Consider the following 17,551-nt stretch of genomic DNA (forward strand, 5'->3'; position numbering starts at 1 on the left):
ATGGCTCCGCAACAAATACACGTCCTCCACCAGCCGCACCTCTCCAGAATCACTCAAAAAGTGCAGTTAACTTACAAATTGTTTTTGCTGGAAAATGCCCGAAATACCCTCGAACAAGAACTTCGCAACGTCACAAACCAGGTAAAGTTTGCACCCGTTTGAACTTGACAACTTTGCACTACAGGCTAACATGTAAGCTCCAGTTAGCTTTTTTCTGTCATTGTTTTTTTGTTTTTTTTTTTAAGCTTCGCTCCTACAGCTCTGTTTCGTCATTATTGCCATGCTTTTCGGTACTCATCGTCTACTCATTTCTCGTGTATCACTGTATGTTTTTTGTTGTTTCCATCGAAATTAATTACTTTATCTTGCACAATGAACATTTCGGCTAGTTTTAGCCGCCGTTTTGTGTGTGTCAATTGAGTGCAGCCATAACCTTTTGGTGAGTTATGTGTGAAGGGAAAAAACTGGCACAGATCCCTAATTACCCCTTTTATTAGATTCACCTGTGAAAAGTAAAGCAACAGCTCTGTGTGACACATATATATATATATACTTTTTTTTTATACAACCTGAATGTAATACAAAGTGCTAATGTTTGACAAAAATATGATAAAAGTCATTACAAGAGACAGAGGAAATGTTGTCATTCACATATCCTCTTAAATATATCCGGTATAAGGAAACGCAAGGCAGACGTTTCATATCGGTTTGAGCAAGGGCTTTCCTGTGGATTAAAAATACATATATATATTTATTTATTTGTTTTCTCTTGAATGTTCACTCTTTAAATGTCATGCAGTCAAGTACATTACCATCACCAACTGTGACCTTCATGGATCTTTAGGATTTTGCACGAAGTTAAAATAAGTTTTCAGTCTTTCTATGAAGTCCAAGCAGCAGGAGACGAGCCGCAGAAACTTAAAACATTTTTTTTCCTTCTTGTGTGAAAAAAAAAAGTCAGGGAATAATAGAAAGAAAAAAGCATTAATTGTGAATTGAATAACATATATTTCTCTTCCAGGCCTATGAAGAGGTTCGTGGGGTCCTGAATTCATCTTTTCCCGCCAGTGTGTTCACTGATATCGGAAAGGCTACGGATGTGAAACGTCAGACAATTCTGAAGCTTTCGTCTCTCTTAAAGGACCTCTCTGCTGGTAAATCAAAATTAATCATCCAGTGTTAAGGTTCTAATTTAACAGTGTGGACGTAAAGGATGAATTTGGGTGCTTTTTAATATGCCTGAACTGCTTTCAGCAACAGGTAGTTGTCCAGTATGTTTAGAGGGATACTTTTGAGTGAAAGTTGAATTAAAACATGTTGTCTTCTCACTGCCCTTGTTTCTACAGAGCCACAAATTTGCGTTCAGTCTGCGGTCAGTAATGGGGTGAGAGCAAATCGCCCTCAGCCAGTCAAAGGGAACTTGATGACAGAGATTCTGAAGTTTGGACCAATGTTGCAGAATTCGCTCATGGCGAGCTCCATCGCAAAAGCAGTCCAGGCTCTTGGCGCAGCCCTGTCCCAACAGCAGCTGAAACTTTTCTTCAACTCCCATCCTTCAGTAGCGCAGCACGATGACACATTAGACAGCGTTTCACCCAGCGTCAACAGCGCGACTCCGAATACAAGCTTCTTCTGTCATTTAGATGCAGAACAACAGGTTGTTTTTGAGGGGGGAAGCCAACTTGATTCTGTGTACAAACCACTTGCCATTGCTCAGAGCCAAAATATCAACGAGAGGCCACAAATACTACTTCCTCCCATACAAGCTGTATTCCCAGAAATCAGTAACCCTAAACCCCTAGTTATCTGGGGATGCACTGATGATGACCAGGTGCAACACCAGAAACAAACCTCTTTCCAGCTGCTGCACTTCCTCAGAGCTAATGCTACAAACAGGGGTGCGCTCGAGTGGACGCTAAGTAAACACGAGGAAAACCCTTCTGAATCGCCGAGGCAGATATCGCCAACTGTCAGAACACAAAGCTGCCAATTCAGATATGTTATGACAGATGATCTGATAAATGCACTAACTCCAGAAACATTGCAAACAAATGTTGAAATCCAGTCTCCAGTCTTCAGAGTGAAACGAGTCAAGTCGAGCAAGTCTTTGATTTATACCTGTGTGATTGCTACAGAAACTGAACTGTGGGATTTTGGAGACATCTTCACAGAGGTGTTGGGGGGAGATTCGCTTCATAGTCCCTTGGAAGGTGAAGACTGTCAAAACGACGTTACTCTGACGGAGAATTCATGTTTAAATATACAATGGAAAACCCAAACTCTGCAGTCCACAGAACCTGGACGAGAGCACAGTCCTGCTGGTTCAGAAATGCTAATGCCCAACAGTGTAAACATCCCTGAGTTCCAGATTCGGAGGTTTGAAGAGACTGAAGTTGTGGTGTCTCATATTGTTAGCCCAGGCAACTTCTACATCCAGCCCACCGACTCTCTTAAGAAGCTGCATGCGCTTGTCACAGAGTAAGTCATTCTGCGTGGAGTCTAACTCTGTCCTGCCTTTTCCTTTTTTCTTTTTTTTTTAACCCATCAAAGTTACCTTTCCACTTTGTTCATCACTGCTTTCTTTGTTCATTTTCTTTCTTAATAATCCTACATTTTCTTGCTTTGCAGCTGTACAGCCACTCGTTCATATGCTGAGCAGAACTCTGTTCCTGACATCGGAACCCAGGTCATTGGTTGGTTTCCTCAGAAAGAACAGTGGTGCAGAGCTCAGGTCATGAAAATATGTGGAGTGATTAGAGGTGGGTCCAGTTAAGTGTGGAAGGATTTTGCAAAGGCATGCCTCTAGATGGTAGCAGCGTCACTTTGCCTGACCGTGGCCACTTTGAAAAATTTCAGTCTAACTTGTTCTGTCTTTTTGGATTAAAGACAACAATGCCGGGGATGATGCTGGGAGTGAGTCATCTATCAAGGTGGAGGTGAAAAGGCTGGATTACGGTGACACTTCCTGTCTGTCACTATGTAATATAAAGGAGCTCCCCCCTGAAATGGCCCTTCTACCACTCCAGGCTCTACAGGTTTCACTTGCAAATGTGAGTGTTTCACTACTTTCAGTCTAATGACAACGTTGGCTGCACAGTCTTCCACATTCATGTCATCTTGAACAGCAACCTCTCACTGGTAAATGCACAAAAGGTTTTCAGAGATCAGCGTTCACAATTTGCATACATGGAAATGGTTAATAAGCTGCGCTGCGAGTGTAGACTTAATTATTTGCATTTGTCCACTTGATTAGTCACAGCTTTATCGATTGCTTGGTGATAAAGGAAATTCATTATCTCACTTCATGGTATTTTGTGTCTGTTTCCTTCCCCTCAGGTGATGCCTGTTAATGAGAGTGTTTGGTCTGAGCAAGCAGTCGGTTGGTTCAAAGCAATGGTGCACAACAGGACGCTCTATGCAAGACTTTACCCACGGGGACCCACAGTTACAGTCGAGCTGTTCCTGGAAAAGGGAAAGCTAGGCGCTATGAGGTACTTCAATATGTCTTCATAAATGCCAAAAAGTATCAGCAACATTAATAAGTCAGCTTAATACTTGTTCTTTTGTCTTTCCAGTACAAGTGATTCATTTAGTTAAATTCTGAAGTATGTCAGTGATTGCACATACTATGCTGTGATACATTACAGTAAACGCCAGAAACCACCCAAATCTTCTTTTTCAGGAGGGGTGCATCAGTGTCCTTGAGACTGGCTCAAAATGGACATGCAAAACATAACAAACTGAAGAGTGCTGGTCTCTTGAAAAGAAGTAAGTGGAGTTTTCAAAAAAGGAAACAGTTTGTTGATTTGTTGTAATCTTTATTTAACAAACAAAGATGTTTTCATCATGTTTCCAGCAGCACACTCCAAAAAAAAGTGTGAGTCAGCCAATACCGTTAATACAGATGTGAACTGAGCTGTGTCTTGGTATTTTTCTCCTGCTCCTCGAACACAGCGCAGTCTTGATCTCACCTCACAACACACGTGCCACCAATAACCACAATCAAATGGTGTTGCATTAGTAAAATCTGCGACTGCCTGTCAAATGTACCATAAATTCCGGACTATAGAGCGCACCTAAATATAAGACGCACCCTCTCATTTAAAAAAATAAAATAAATCCATTTTGTACTTGTATAGGTCGCACCAGATTATAAGCCACGGGTGTCCACGTTGTAATATGAGATATTTACACAGAAAGATGTTACACATGAGGATTTTTAAACTTTTAATTAAATGCGTATGGTAACATAAACAAATAGATGCTGCAAATGCTTTTTTTTCCCGAACAGTGCCTGTAACATGGCTGGTTTTAAGAAAAAAAAAAAAGAAAAAGACAGTAGCCTACCAGGAAAAGTCATTGATCGTCTTCTTCATCTCCCTCCTGCGCACTAAAACCATCAGTCATCTTCTTCAGTGTCCGAATTGAACAGCCTCAGAACTTCGTCACTCGCTGCATCATGTGCATTTCTTCCTTTGTTTTCCATGTTGAGGGTGAGTACAAATGACCGATTTACAATAATTCAGTAGTGTAAATGCGTTTGATTCATCTAAATTTCATTGGACCACTGTGAACTATTCATTAATTTTATTGGTCTAATGTTACTAGGCAAAATGTTTTTGGCGGCATGAAAAAAAACATATTAGCTGCACCTTATTATAAGCCGCGGTGCTCAAAGCCTGGAAAAAAGTAGCGGCTTATAGTCTGGCATTTACAGTAGTCTTATCAGCTGTATATTCTCAAACAGGGAAGAGTTGTCAGTTTTGTCGTCAACATTTCTGTTATTAGTGTTGGTGGGGCGGGGGTTTGCCTATTTATATTTAAAGCCACACTAGATTGTCGGGAACCTTATTAACATTTTCATATCGCCCAGCTGTACGTGACTGTCAAGCCCCCAGCTGGTACTACATGAGAGACTGTAATGCCTCCATGATCAAAATAGCCACATGGGCTCATACAGGAATACCTTGGAAAACCATTGTCACTCAACACATCCAGAAATGTAGCCTGAAACTGTATTACACAAGGAGGAAGCCGTAAATCAACTTAGCAGAGAAATGCTGCCGAGTTCTCTGGACAGACAGTAAAGATGGGATCTGTCTTGAAATGACTTCACATTTCAACTTGCTGAAAGATGTACCAAAAGGTGAAAGAGATCATCCAGATTGTTATCAGCAAAAGGTACAAAATCCATCATCTGATAGTAGACGTTGCATGACATGGATGAGGCGAATGAAGGTACCGTTGATACAGACATGTTGGAATTGGAGGTGACCTCTTTACCAAGAGGTCCTCGTTTATTTCAGCAGGACAGCATCGGACCGCTTTTTGCTTGTCTTCAAACCACATTGTTTCATAGACGCAGTGTGTGCTTGATGATTAGGCCCCTTTTTGTCTCCCAACCTCCTTTTTTTTCTTCTTCTTCTTTTGTAAAGCATGTTGACGGCAACAAATTCCATATTTTGTTTGCATTTGATTAATTCAGATCATTTATCTGTACTTTTTTCCACAGGCGCTGTTCAACTTAAGTCACGAAAACAAGACTCTGACTGGGAAAAATACCTCATCTCATGCTACACTCAAATCAACAAGTAACTCAGAAATTGCACATGTGGAATGTTAATTTAATTTTTTCCAGACAACCGGTGTCTCATTTAAAGGGTGCACCCCGCCTCTCGCCCGATGACCACTGGAATAGGCTCCAGCCCCCCCCCGCGATCCAACCAACAGATTAAGTGGGTATAGAAAATGGATGGATGGATGGATTCATAGGTTGCTGGAGACCGAGCTGACTTGTGGGTTCTTTCCAGGTGGCGTGGTGGAACTGCTGTAATGTTATTTGTCTGTCTCTGCCACACCCACTCATGGTAAAAGCATACCCACCAACATTTCTTTGAGTCCTGTTTTCAGTTCCTCACGTGGCCATACAAATTGCAGAAATCTAATGATGTAGGGATATTTTAAAGCAAAACAAACATTAAATGACTGTTTTGAATTCTAAGAGAACGTATTGACTGGATTGCAACACGTTTAATTGGATTTTCAAAAAAAGAAGGAAGACTAATCAAATACCACAATGAGAATGTATTTAATTGGATACTAACTTGCAGCAAGTTACATCATCATCTGCAGTAGAGAACTTCACAGCTCCTCCCCTCATTATTAGCCCCTCCCCCAACTAACAGCTCCTCCCCTCATTATTAGCCCCTCCCCTCACAATTAGCCCCTCCCCAACTAACAGCTCCTCCCCTCACTAAGTCCCATTTAAGTTGAGCTTCGGTGAATCTATGACCCTGATAAAATACATGATACATGTTTGGGGCTTTTTTTTTTTCTTTTCTTTTTTTTTTTTTAATCATTTGTCATGTTTATGACCAAATAATTTTCCAGTGATGTAGTCGAGCAGCAAAAAATACCGTACAAGTGCTGCCTTAAAGTTATTGGAAGAGGTGCTCCTTTTTGTACCTGGACTCCTAATTTTTAAGAAAGCTGTAAAAAGTGAATCTCTACATCTTTATAAGTCGCTCAAGTACTGAGTGTCCGTATCTAGTTTTAAACTCCAGTGTTGTGACAACCCTGTGCTGCGTATCAGCTGTTTTTTTTTTTTTTTTGTTGTTTTTTTTTTTGCATTTTTCCTTTACATTGCAGTTCTTGCATTTGTGTGGATTTATGTTCTCTGTGACTTTATTGGAACTTGAGATCTCTGATTTAATCTTTCTGAATACATTATTTGAAAGTCTGCAAAATTTTGACTATACTCGTAAAAGTGATGTACCAAATACTTTTTTTTGCATTTTTCAAGTTCTATTCATTTAGATGTTTGTTTAAAAAGAGAAGAAAAAAAAATGCTTTCCTTGTTTTATCTGAACATGTCTCTATTTAGCATGTAATTATGGATGTCTCCATTCTGTGCTCCCTTCCCTCTTCTTAAAACAAGATGCTTCTCATTATGTGGACTCACCTGCTCCCTTACCGTGAATCTCTTTACATTTTTAGCTCCTTCTTGCAAAAATTTGTAATAGAGAGATGTGAGGTGCTGTACCTGTGCACGTCTTGCCCTCTATAATCCCTTTCTGAAGCCTCCTTGTCTGCTTGAGTTGCATTTAAGAAATTGGAAGCTCCTGTGTGATTGAAAGAGGGATGGTGTGATTAAGCAAAATGAAAAGCATACTGAGAAGTGCGTCAAGGTGCTAATTATTGCAGCCAATAGGCAGTGCCAGTTCAGGTCAGATCCCCATCTTTATTAAATGATGTTTGTTTTGTCTATATAATACACTAAGTCAGTTTAATTAGTTTTTTCACACCAGCATGTATGTATTGTACGTGGCTTTGGTTAACATTGAGTTCTTGTACATTGTCAGACTTACTTTCACGCATTTGTGTGTTTGCGTTCAAAAATAAAAACGTTCCATTGTGCACAATGCATACTATGTGCCGCTCGACTCTCACTTCTATGAACAGAATGGAAATGAGCTTTAGTTCATTCAAAGAATTGCAGCGCCACGCAGACCCTCCCACCTACAGTCAGAAGTGACGACGGCACAGTTCACCGCTGGAGGTCACTTGAACACACATGACAAATGACCACATTGTTTTCCCACTCGTGTTCAGTTTGATGTTGTAAACGATTGTTTCTGCTCTTGGGAGTTCATCAGAAGCAGCTGTGAAATGTCTCTTGGGACCGTGTGTGTTTACGTGGGTCTGGGGGCCTGTGTAGTGAGTGACTGCGTAGCCGTCTCTGTTCATGTTTTAATGGCTCATTCACAGATTTCAAACGCGAGGCTAAAGTCATCTTTAACCCAGTAGCTGTAATGTACGCCATTATCATTCATGATTATGTGAAAGTAACCATGGTTTTTGTCAGGGAAATTATAGATAGTTTTTTTTTTTTTTTTTTTTTTTAAAGGGGATTTGGAAGGTAATCCGACATGATTTAATCAGAGGCAAACATATACTTCGCAGTGTATTCTGGCAAAGAAAATGTTTGGATTCTTTTGCTGTATGCTTTATTTGTTGTGCTGCTGCTTTCCATTTTTAAAAAAAGATTTTTATGTGACTACAGAAAACCAGTTTGACAAACACTTTATTAAAGTCTGCCACAGCTAAACAGTTGTGTGTTCTTCTGGAAGCATTTGCCAACCTGTTAGTGGCTGTCAATGGCGGTGGCTCAGGTCAAAAGCTGGCTTCACTTCCCTGCCCTGCCAAACACAATAAATAATGTGGCAGGCTGAGGCCTTTTGTGTCCACACAGATTCCTTCTTTTGCCCGGGGTAGGCGGAAATCGAGGCGTTTGATCTGAATTCTAAAGAGTCTTGTTGCAGCCCAATAAAGGCTGCCATTGTATGTAAATGGTTTATATAAGAGCATATGACTGCTACGGTGCAGGGCAGTGGCTAGTGGCGGAGGAATGATTTGCATTTTCCTAACGCATGGTGTTCTCAATCCAGCCCTTTGGCTTGCTAAAAAACAAAACTATAATTTTATCTAATTTCTGCCCAGTTTGTACACATTTTTGTGTACCACCACAGCTGAAGGTAAAATGCATGCTCTATCCTCTTCATTCTGTTTTATACTAACGCTCCGTGTGAATAAGGGTTGGATTTGATGTGTGTGATGGAGGACGTTCCCCTGTGCCTGGACTGGACAAATACTTGGCATACCAATGGGTCACATTGTCATCACACTTTCCAGTAGTCGTGTTCCATTCAATACTCTTTTAGAAGCTGTGATCATCCAAAGTGTTCGTCACGTTTGGTACGCTTTGCAGATTTCCTGAAACAATAGTTGTCTCTCACTTACGAGAAATGAAAGTCTCATAATGAGATGCATGCCTTGCTGTTTCCTTGGAGACATTTTCTGGCCGTCTGTCTGTCTGCAACTGGGCTGTAGGTCAGTTTGGGAGTACAGTATTAATACCGGGTGAGCAAATCACGTGCTTCTGCGAATGTTTCGCAATTGGCTTTGATTTCTTGCGTCTTGTGACGGTGCACGGTGGTAGGCCATCGCCCCTGCTTTTATACAGCCGGCACCCCGCTTGGCATTTCTTGTCTGTTGCTTCCGAATCCAGCTTGATGCTCAGGTCACACCTCAAGATGCTCATCTTTGGACCTGGGGCTGCTTACGCCGCTTGCACCGCCGGCTGAGCCTGGTAAACTTCTAAAAACTGTTTCGACAGATAGACTTTGTTTTTTTGTGGGTTTTTTTTTAGTTGACATTAACTAAATTTAGGAACGTTTTCAGCCCTTCGTCCGCTAACCTGGTTGGAATTTCTTGAAATACTCAATTTTAAAGTATGAAAGTTCTTCTTACGCTTTCTGAGAGGCTTCTTGAGGAGTTAGTCATTTCACGGATAATTTGATTTTTAAAAAAATTTAGCCATCAGTGATATACTTTTACCTATATCCATGTAATCTTAGATGAAAATTTAAGCTTGATTTGATCTATTTATTTCAGACCTGGAGTCGAAGATGAACTGGGGGTCCTTTTATGCCGTGATCAGCGGCGTAAACAGGCACTCGACTGGCATCGGACGCATTTGGCTCTCTGTCATCTTCATCTTCCGTATCCTGGTCCTGGTGGTTGCTGCAGAGAGCGTTTGGGGAGATGAGAAGTCCGGCTTCATCTGCAACACCCAGCAGCCCGGCTGCAACAGCGTCTGTTACGACCAGTTCTTTCCCATCTCGCACATCCGGCTGTGGGCGCTCCAACTCATCCTGGTCTCCACCCCCGCGCTGCTGGTGGCCATGCACGTGGCCCACAGACGGCACATCGACAAGAAGATCCTGAAGAGGACGGGGCGCAGCAGCCCCAAGGAGCTGGAGCACATCAAGAACCAGAAATTTCAAATCACAGGAGCTCTGTGGTGGACATACATGATCAGCATCATTTTCAGGATCATCTTTGAAGTGGCTTTTCTCTACATCTTCTACTTGATCTATCCTGACTTTAAGATGGTGCGTTTGGTGAAATGTGACTCCTACCCATGCCCCAACACAGTGGACTGTTTTGTCTCCAGACCAACAGAAAAGACCATATTTACTGTGTTCATGCTGGCCGTATCGGGGGTGTGTGTGCTGCTCAACCTGGTTGAGGTGGCGTACCTCATAGGCAGGGCCTGCAAACGGTGCGTGGGGGGCTCTGAGGATGAGTCAAAAGCAGCTTGGATAAGTCAAAGGTTGTCTTCTTATAGGCAAAATGAAATCAATCAGTTGATAGCAGATCATTCTCTCAAGTCAAAGTTCACTGTGACTAAAAAAAGCCCAACTGAGAAAGGTGAAAGGTGTTCTGCTTTCTGAGACTCCCTTTAAACTAATGAACAGTAATCAGGCCTGTCCGCCGGATACGTTCTGCATTAATGACACTGATACTGTATATCTGATCTGTCAGCATTGTGACCATTCATTTATATACGATGAAGTCGATAACTTGTTGATTCTGTTGATGCTTAATTTTGACCAAAATAAAGATCAGCTGTTATTTTTGCCAATGCCATTTAGGCAAAGACCAGAGCAGTGGTTTTTACGTGCTAAAACTCGTTGACTACAAATCCCACATAACCGATGGTGCTGTGTGACCAAGCTTGCCACGATTTGGCTGTTCTTTCTTTTTTAGCCACTGCCGTGTCCTCTAATATGTCTCGACAAAGTGAGCAAACTAACAGGGTGGAAACAAACTGAGCTAAACAAACCATTCGCTTTTGTCAAGGTTGCATATTTGCCACAAGTCAACGCCCTTTTCATATGTCGAAATCTTGAAGGTGTGGCGGATATGTGTGCGAAAAGGTTTCAACGTTGTTTTTTTTTACTCACGAGTGATGAAATGGGGAAAATCAAACCCGGAGCACATCTACCTAACGTCAAATAGGTGCTGCGAAAGGTTGGCATTGTAAAGGTTACTGTTTGGAAACCAACGCTATCTTCAGTCGTTGATTAACACATTTAGACTGATTTTAGAACAAAAAGAGCAACTTTCACAGCAGAAAAATGATGAATGATGTATTCTGTTTCCTCTTCAGATTTCTGTGCCATGCTATATTAATGGAAATGGGCACAAAAACGCCCATAAAGTCAAACTGATCGTGAGCTTGTGAGAGGAGCATTAGATGGTATTTCTGGCAAAAAAATAGATAAATTAAAGGCAAAAATATATATAAACATCAATTCTGGACCTTTATAAAGGCTAAGAGGACTGAAATAGCTTAAATGCTGGGTAAGAAAGAATACTACCATGTATCATATTTAATGAGTCATGATCAAAGACCGTGCCTCACACAACCAATAAGCCAGTCAAACACCCCCATCCTCCATTTGTCTATTTTCTCTGTCCTCTCCCAAGGTCCTTTTGTTCTACTTTCTGTCCTCTTTCCATTACAGGAACCAAGTGGTCATGGAGCCCAGCTTCTTAAGGCTGGCTCCCCACTCAGAGTCTCCCTCCTTGGTTTCTCCTCACTAGAATTTTATTATGTTCCTGAGTCTCTCTCGTCCCATCCCGTCAGCCCCGTCCGTACTCTCAGATCTAATCGGTCATTTATTCTCGCACTCATTCTTTGTTAGTGAAGCGAAGAAAATCAACAGTATGGTGGTTGGATTTCATGGGTCTAAAATCGATTAATGCTACATTTTGTGCAGTTTTTACCCGTGTGTGTATTAGCATACAGCTATGGACAATATAAGTAAACCAGATAAAGTGTTTCATATACTTTTACAGCCATGACCCTCGTACTGTGCTAAAGTATAATGCAAAAAGTAACAATGTTATTTTGACCGTAGGCTTAGAATGATGAATCTTAAACTGATGGAATAGCAAAAACTCTTGTATTCCTTTTCCTTTCACTTTGCAAGGTCCCCCATCGTATTTTTCAAATCTCATCACCGATCATACATCGGATGTCTTTCTTTTATTACTCTTGTAAGAAGAAGCACCTTCTAACAACATTACAGCTTCTTTCTAAAAATTGGTTCTTCTGAATCTCTGACAGTCATAAAGTTGAGCCTGCATGCTTTAATATTGCACTGGTAGCTGTTTAAGTGAATATTTTGTCATTCAGTTAACCTGCGTTTTTGTACATGTTGTAATAGAAACACAAAGCATATGCATAAATGCATCCATTTACATCCAGGTAAACAATCCAGATCAAATGTGATGGGTTGAAACTATACTGTGTACATTGTGTAATATAAAGAAATAAACTGCCTGATCATTGGACTTTATTTGAAGTTATTCATCAAGTTGTGCTTTGTTTTTTTTCAGAGTATTGTGAGATGACCGTATTCCCAGTTACCCTATGTGGTACAGTTCAGGAGCTTCTTTAGAATCTGAGCTCATCCCATATGTTGAAAATTAACTTTTTTCACGGTTAGCCTTCTTCCTGTCTCTGTAATTTGTAACTTGAGGATGCCATTGGCTACTCCTCTCCAAATCATGCCCCCCACTCAGCCCCCTTCAATGATAGGAGATAGACTCTTATGCTATATTTAGACCCCTTGGGCCCTTGTGGCCAGACAGGCTTAACAGACATTGTGATTGGCCAGCTGCCCTGTCGCTCACTGTAACAGCCGAGTAGATGAGCTTCAGCAGTTTACATTAGAGAGTGTCCACTGTGCCAAATTTAACCACAGGGGGAGGGGGGTTGAGGGAGGGCAGGTCGGACATGGTTGAGAGTGTGTCCAGCTATTTATTTTTTTCATGTGTTGTGGTCAGCAGAAGACCCCGGGGCCTGGATCCTGATTCGTGCCAAAGTTGAACTTTGAAGACTTTTTTTGAAGTTCTTCACTAGCAGGAGTCCACTTTTCCTATTTTCCTAACCATTCAAGGACATTGCTTTGGGCCCTGAGATCAGCGTTGCACCGAGGCCTGCCAGCGAAGCGGGGCGGCCTCATGGACCCCCCAAGAGGTGTAGAGCTTTGCCACAGGGGATGCATAAGTTGACAAGGAGGGTTTCTCCAGCAAATGTGAGTTTTCTGAATCTATTTGTGTACGTAATACTTTCTGGACAGCTGTACCTGCTCTTTTAGAATTGAAGTCAGACACAAAGCTTTCTTAGGGAAGCTGCATTAGCCAAAGGCTGTAGTGTTTACATCTGTCGTGAGGGAAAACACGGGGGGAAAAACCCACATATCAATCTCCATAGGGTTTCATATTGATCGTTAAAAACGACCCCAGTTTATGGTTGCTGAAAGGTTTGAATGATTTGTTAGATGCGGATGCCATAATGATACCTAGAATTTCCTGCCCGTCTACAAAACACCACATCCTTCAGAGGTGGAACATATTTATAATATGATGTATCGTAGGAGCTGACAGTAGCAGCATCACTTGACTGTTTCGGATTCACACTTCCTGGTGCGAATCGACCTGGTGTTTGATTTCGCGTCGTGTGGATCACGTTTCCATGGTTTGGGTCGTGAAGGCCAAGAGCGGCAGAATCATACTAAAACCTGCCTTGCCCCTGTCCACACTTGCCAAATATATACCCTCCTAAAGTAAATATAATCCTGTGTGCATCCACGTGCATAAGACCACTACCTGCTCAGCTGCCGAGTCCCTCAGTTGGACATTCAGCAGTTTCGCTCCTTAGGGACTCGTTTGTTCTCAGCTCCTTTTAACTCCGTAAGACATTTTGGGGAATTTGTATTGTAGCCATCATGGATAGTCAAGCTTACTTTAGCCTTTCGTTTCAGTGATTTAAATAATATGCTATGTAGAAAACTCTATAGATAAGTCCCAACTGAAATTAGACACTGTTTTTGTAATTCTTTGTTAATGCTTTTTTTTTAGTCCCAGATCTGACCTCACACAGCTATGGGTGACTGGAACCTGCTGGGAAAGCTTCTGGAAAAAGCCCAGGAGCACTCTACCGTGGTGGGGAAGGTGTGGCTCACTGTCCTGTTCATCTTCCGCATCCTGATCTTGAGCGCTGCAACAGAGAAGGTGTGGGGCGACGAGCAGTCGGGCTTCACCTGTGACACCAAGCAACCTGGTTGCGAGAACGTATGCTATGACATTACCTTCCCCATCTCCCATGTCCGCTTCTGGGTGCTGCAGATAATCTTTGTGTCAACGCCTACCTTAATCTACCTGGGGCACATACTCCATCTGGTGCGAATGGAGGAAAAGCACAGAGAGAAGGAGAAGGAGAGGGAAAATCACTCAGACAAACAGGCCCTTATTGTGGATGCTAAGCAGAAAAAGGCTCTCATAAGGGACGAGAAAGGGCGGGTGCGCCTGCAGGGGGAGCTCTTGCGCACATATGTCTTCAATGTGATCTTTAAGACGCTGTTTGAGGTGGGCTTCATTGTGGCCCAGTACCTTTTGTATGGCTTTGAGCTGAAACCCATGTATACCTGTGACAGACCCCCATGTCCTAATGTGGTTAACTGCTACATATCCCGCCCTACAGAGAAAACAATCTTCATCATCTTCATGCTTGGTGTGGCCAGCGTGTCTCTGTTACTCAACCTCATAGAAGTCTACCACCTGGGCTTCACCAAGTGCAGCCAAGGCATCATCTTCAGGAGGAGTCGACAGTCCCATGAGTGTATCACCAAAGAGCCCAGTGAGACTGCGGTGCCGCTGGTGCCAAGCTTTGATGACTATTTCCAAGGGCACCCCCAAGTCCAGCCCGTCTACCCGCCTGTACCCAGCTACAACCTCTCCCCTCTGTCTGAGGGCACAGACTCGTCCTTCCATCCCTACCACAGCAAGGCAGCTTACAAACAGAACAAGGACAACTTGGCGGTGGAAAGGAGCAGCAGCAAACCAGAGGAATTTGACCTGAAAGGAAAGAAGGGAGCAGGATCGGCCCCCGGGTCGCCTACGCAGGCTAGGCCCGGCCATGGTACCAAACACAGCAGCAACAAGACTAGAATAGACGATCTGAAGATATAAGGGGGTTTATGTTTCTTAGAGGTCTCTTAAATTGTGAGGGGATCATATGTTGTTTGGATGCGGTCACACAAGCTCAACTGCCCCCCCCCTCTTTTAAGACGGCTCTGGTTTGACTCATTCCAACTTAGAAGGGAGTGACATTTAAGAAAAGGTAAAAGTGTACTGTAACATGCAGAGACGGATGGGGTATGAACTTTCCTTTTCTTCTGTCCTGTTGTCCTTTACTGGGGACTTTTTATTTTGAGAAACTTCATTGCTTTTCACTTTAGGATGTAGCATATTTCTTGATGGTATACCAATTAGGACAACATGATATTATCAGTAAATGTTGATTAGTGCTAGTGTTTTCTGAATCCTGTTGGCTTTTGTATGACATAAGTCTTTCCACTGTTCAGCATACAGTTTGCTCAGGTTTACGTTGAGCCTGTCTATTCTTTCATGAGGTACAATTTTCAAAACCCAGCGCAGGAACATATTTAACACTGATCTGACCTCGGTGAATAGTTCGATTTAACTTCCTTTAACAGTGTTGAGGTCATCATCAAGCATAGTTCACTTGTTTAGACTTGAAGTGAGAAGTTGTGCAATACGTGACAACATGTTGGACACTGGAATGACTGTTACTAAATCCAGATCGTGCCTCCAAAGAAATTGCACTGGTGTCAGAAGTTCCAACATTTGTGCTGTCTCTCTCTCTCTCTTTTTTTTTCTTTATTTTGACAGCCAGCAAGTACATAATTGAAAGCACATTTTCTGGTTTATCCTTGTTCATCTGTATATTTGTGTTTGTTTCCTGTAAGGCACTTGGTGACAACCATGTTTGTTAAACTGCTTGAAATAAACCTGTCTTAAATTTGCACAGCTAGCAGTTCGTTTATACCTCAAGTCATTATCAGGAGAAGGGGGGCACATGTCAGTGTGCATGTCCCCCCCCCCCCCCCCAGACATGTCGCAGCTGTTATTTTATACTCCTGACAAGATCAATCCAGATCAGCTCGGAAATAGAAAAGGTACTGTAGCTCCAACACTTTCCGTTTCTGTTTAATCTGACATTATCGCTGAATGTCTGGAATTAGATCGAACCTGCCAGATGTAGTTTGAGTCATCTGCATTTCAGCCTGTTAAAAACCAACATGTCCAAGCGGGAATAGACTTTAGTGTGTAGGTATCTCGCAAATGCAGGTATCATCCTCCTCTGTTCCAGGAAAGCACAGCACACAGGCACCCCTGGCATGAAAACCTTGAAATAGCTTGTTTAGGACGAGGAAGCGCCCTCATGGCTTTGGAATGGTATGTTCTTAACACCCCGTCATTGCTTGCTGTGTTGAGGGAAGAGTGAAATGGATGTTCTAGCTATTCCAAAGCATTAAAACAAAAAAAAAGTCTCTTTTCACCCGCTACTTTTTGTGTTTTGCCATGAGACTGATTGAAGTCTGGGCACGAGTGCCAGACTTTGTGTGTTGCAAAGCCAGACACATTATCCGTTACATCCCCCATATGTCCTCTGAAAAAAAACAAATAATGGTGGAACCAGACTGAACAGTCAGAAGTGTTATTTGTAATATTATACACCATAAATCAAACAGAAAAATGAAACATAATAAAGTTGGGGGTGGGGGGTTGTTTTGGTTTGGTTTCTTTTAGTTTTTTTTACTTTTTTCCTTTTTTTTTTTTGGAAATACAATAAAGTGGTCATCTTCTGGAAAGGGTTTACACATGCTTTTGAAATGATGACAGATGAGCAGATATGACTGATTCTGCTTGAATCCAGAGCTTTGAAATGAAACCCTTACTTTGAATCAGAACACTGGATTACATCGTCTTTAGATATACAGCGTATAACAATAAATTGTGTTTTGCTGTGAAAGCGCAATCCGTCAGTGTTACATGTGCCTAAATAGTTGATTAGCGTGAAATACTGCTGACTCTAATCTACTCTGGGTTTCACAATGATATTGTTGATGACAAGAAAATCAAAGTGTCTCCACAAATTAACAGCAGAACCCTTCCCAGTCCCAGAGAGTGAAGTAACACTACTGAAGTCGATTTTAACTCTAATGACAGATGGCGTACTCTGACTTAATCATCAGTGCCCTAATGGAATAATATGTAAGAGAGACATAAAATTCAGTTATCATTGCAATGTGCACATCAGGTGTGAAAACATCCCAAATGAGATTCGTCTCCTGCCAATGTATCTTCGTTCTACACTGGATGCGTCTACTTTTACTGTTATCAAACCCCTCTGCGATTCAAAAGGCCTCATTTTTGCTGATGTGCTTATTTGCAAACCACAGTCTTGCCCGTATTTTCACTTTGGAAAGTAAAGGCATTTCTGGACATTCCAACCATGCAGGTTAATAATTAAGATTATTAGGGCTGCACTTGGATGTCACCGGGTCCCGTGATGACATTTCAAAGTTGTTGGGGACTTCTTTTTGCATCATCTGCACTTCGGCTGAATTTGCTGAAGCGGCCAGTCGGCTGGAACTCTGCACAACTTGACGATGATTTTTATTACATCTGAATGATTCGTTTGGATTCATTTGGAGAAGTGTAAATCCACTTTTCTTTTCTTTTTTTCGAAGGCAAAGAGATCTCTCTTGACCCTTGCATGATGAGAGTAAACACTTGCGTGGTAATGATTCAGAGGTTGTAAATTGTA

The 17,551-nt window shown here is 42.0% G+C and overlaps 3 protein-coding genes across 4 annotated transcripts; all 3 read left to right on the forward strand.

Moving 5' to 3' along the window:
- Positions 1-5,598, forward strand: LOC140317792 (uncharacterized). The gene is made up of 9 exons (XM_072395298.1): positions 1-141; positions 1,022-1,154; positions 1,347-1,645; positions 2,309-2,478; positions 2,629-2,759; positions 2,887-3,050; positions 3,337-3,491; positions 3,683-3,768; positions 5,513-5,598. The coding sequence occupies exons 1-9, from the start codon at positions 1-3 to the stop codon at positions 5,593-5,595; spliced, it is 1,362 nt and encodes a 453-aa protein (XP_072251399.1). The 3' UTR covers positions 5,596-5,598.
- Positions 5,599-8,437: 2,839 nt separating this feature from the next.
- Positions 8,438-11,660, forward strand: LOC140318237 (gap junction beta-1 protein-like). 2 transcript variants are annotated; one of them, XM_072395961.1, is made up of 2 exons: positions 8,438-8,534; positions 9,454-11,660. In XM_072395961.1, the coding sequence occupies exon 2, from the start codon at positions 9,468-9,470 to the stop codon at positions 10,293-10,295; it is 828 nt and encodes a 275-aa protein (XP_072252062.1). In that variant the 5' UTR covers positions 8,438-8,534; positions 9,454-9,467; the 3' UTR covers positions 10,296-11,660. The 2 variants fall into 2 exon arrangements, with proteins under 2 accessions (XP_072252062.1, XP_072252061.1); XM_072395960.1 differs by lacking the exon at positions 8,438-8,534 and adding an exon at positions 8,933-9,148.
- Positions 11,661-12,768: 1,108 nt separating this feature from the next.
- On the forward strand, positions 12,769-15,074 carry LOC140318238 (gap junction alpha-3 protein-like). The gene is made up of 2 exons (XM_072395962.1): positions 12,769-12,950; positions 13,777-15,074. The coding sequence occupies exon 2, from the start codon at positions 13,801-13,803 to the stop codon at positions 14,884-14,886; it is 1,086 nt and encodes a 361-aa protein (XP_072252063.1). The 5' UTR covers positions 12,769-12,950; positions 13,777-13,800; the 3' UTR covers positions 14,887-15,074.
- The last annotated feature ends 2,477 nt before the right edge of the window (positions 15,075-17,551 follow it).

The sequence above is a fragment of the Leuresthes tenuis genome, unplaced genomic scaffold, assembly GCF_036924035.1.
Source record: "Leuresthes tenuis unplaced genomic scaffold, fLeuTen1.0.hap1 SCAF_11, whole genome shotgun sequence".
Taxonomy (NCBI): domain Eukaryota; kingdom Metazoa; phylum Chordata; class Actinopteri; order Atheriniformes; family Atherinopsidae; genus Leuresthes; species Leuresthes tenuis.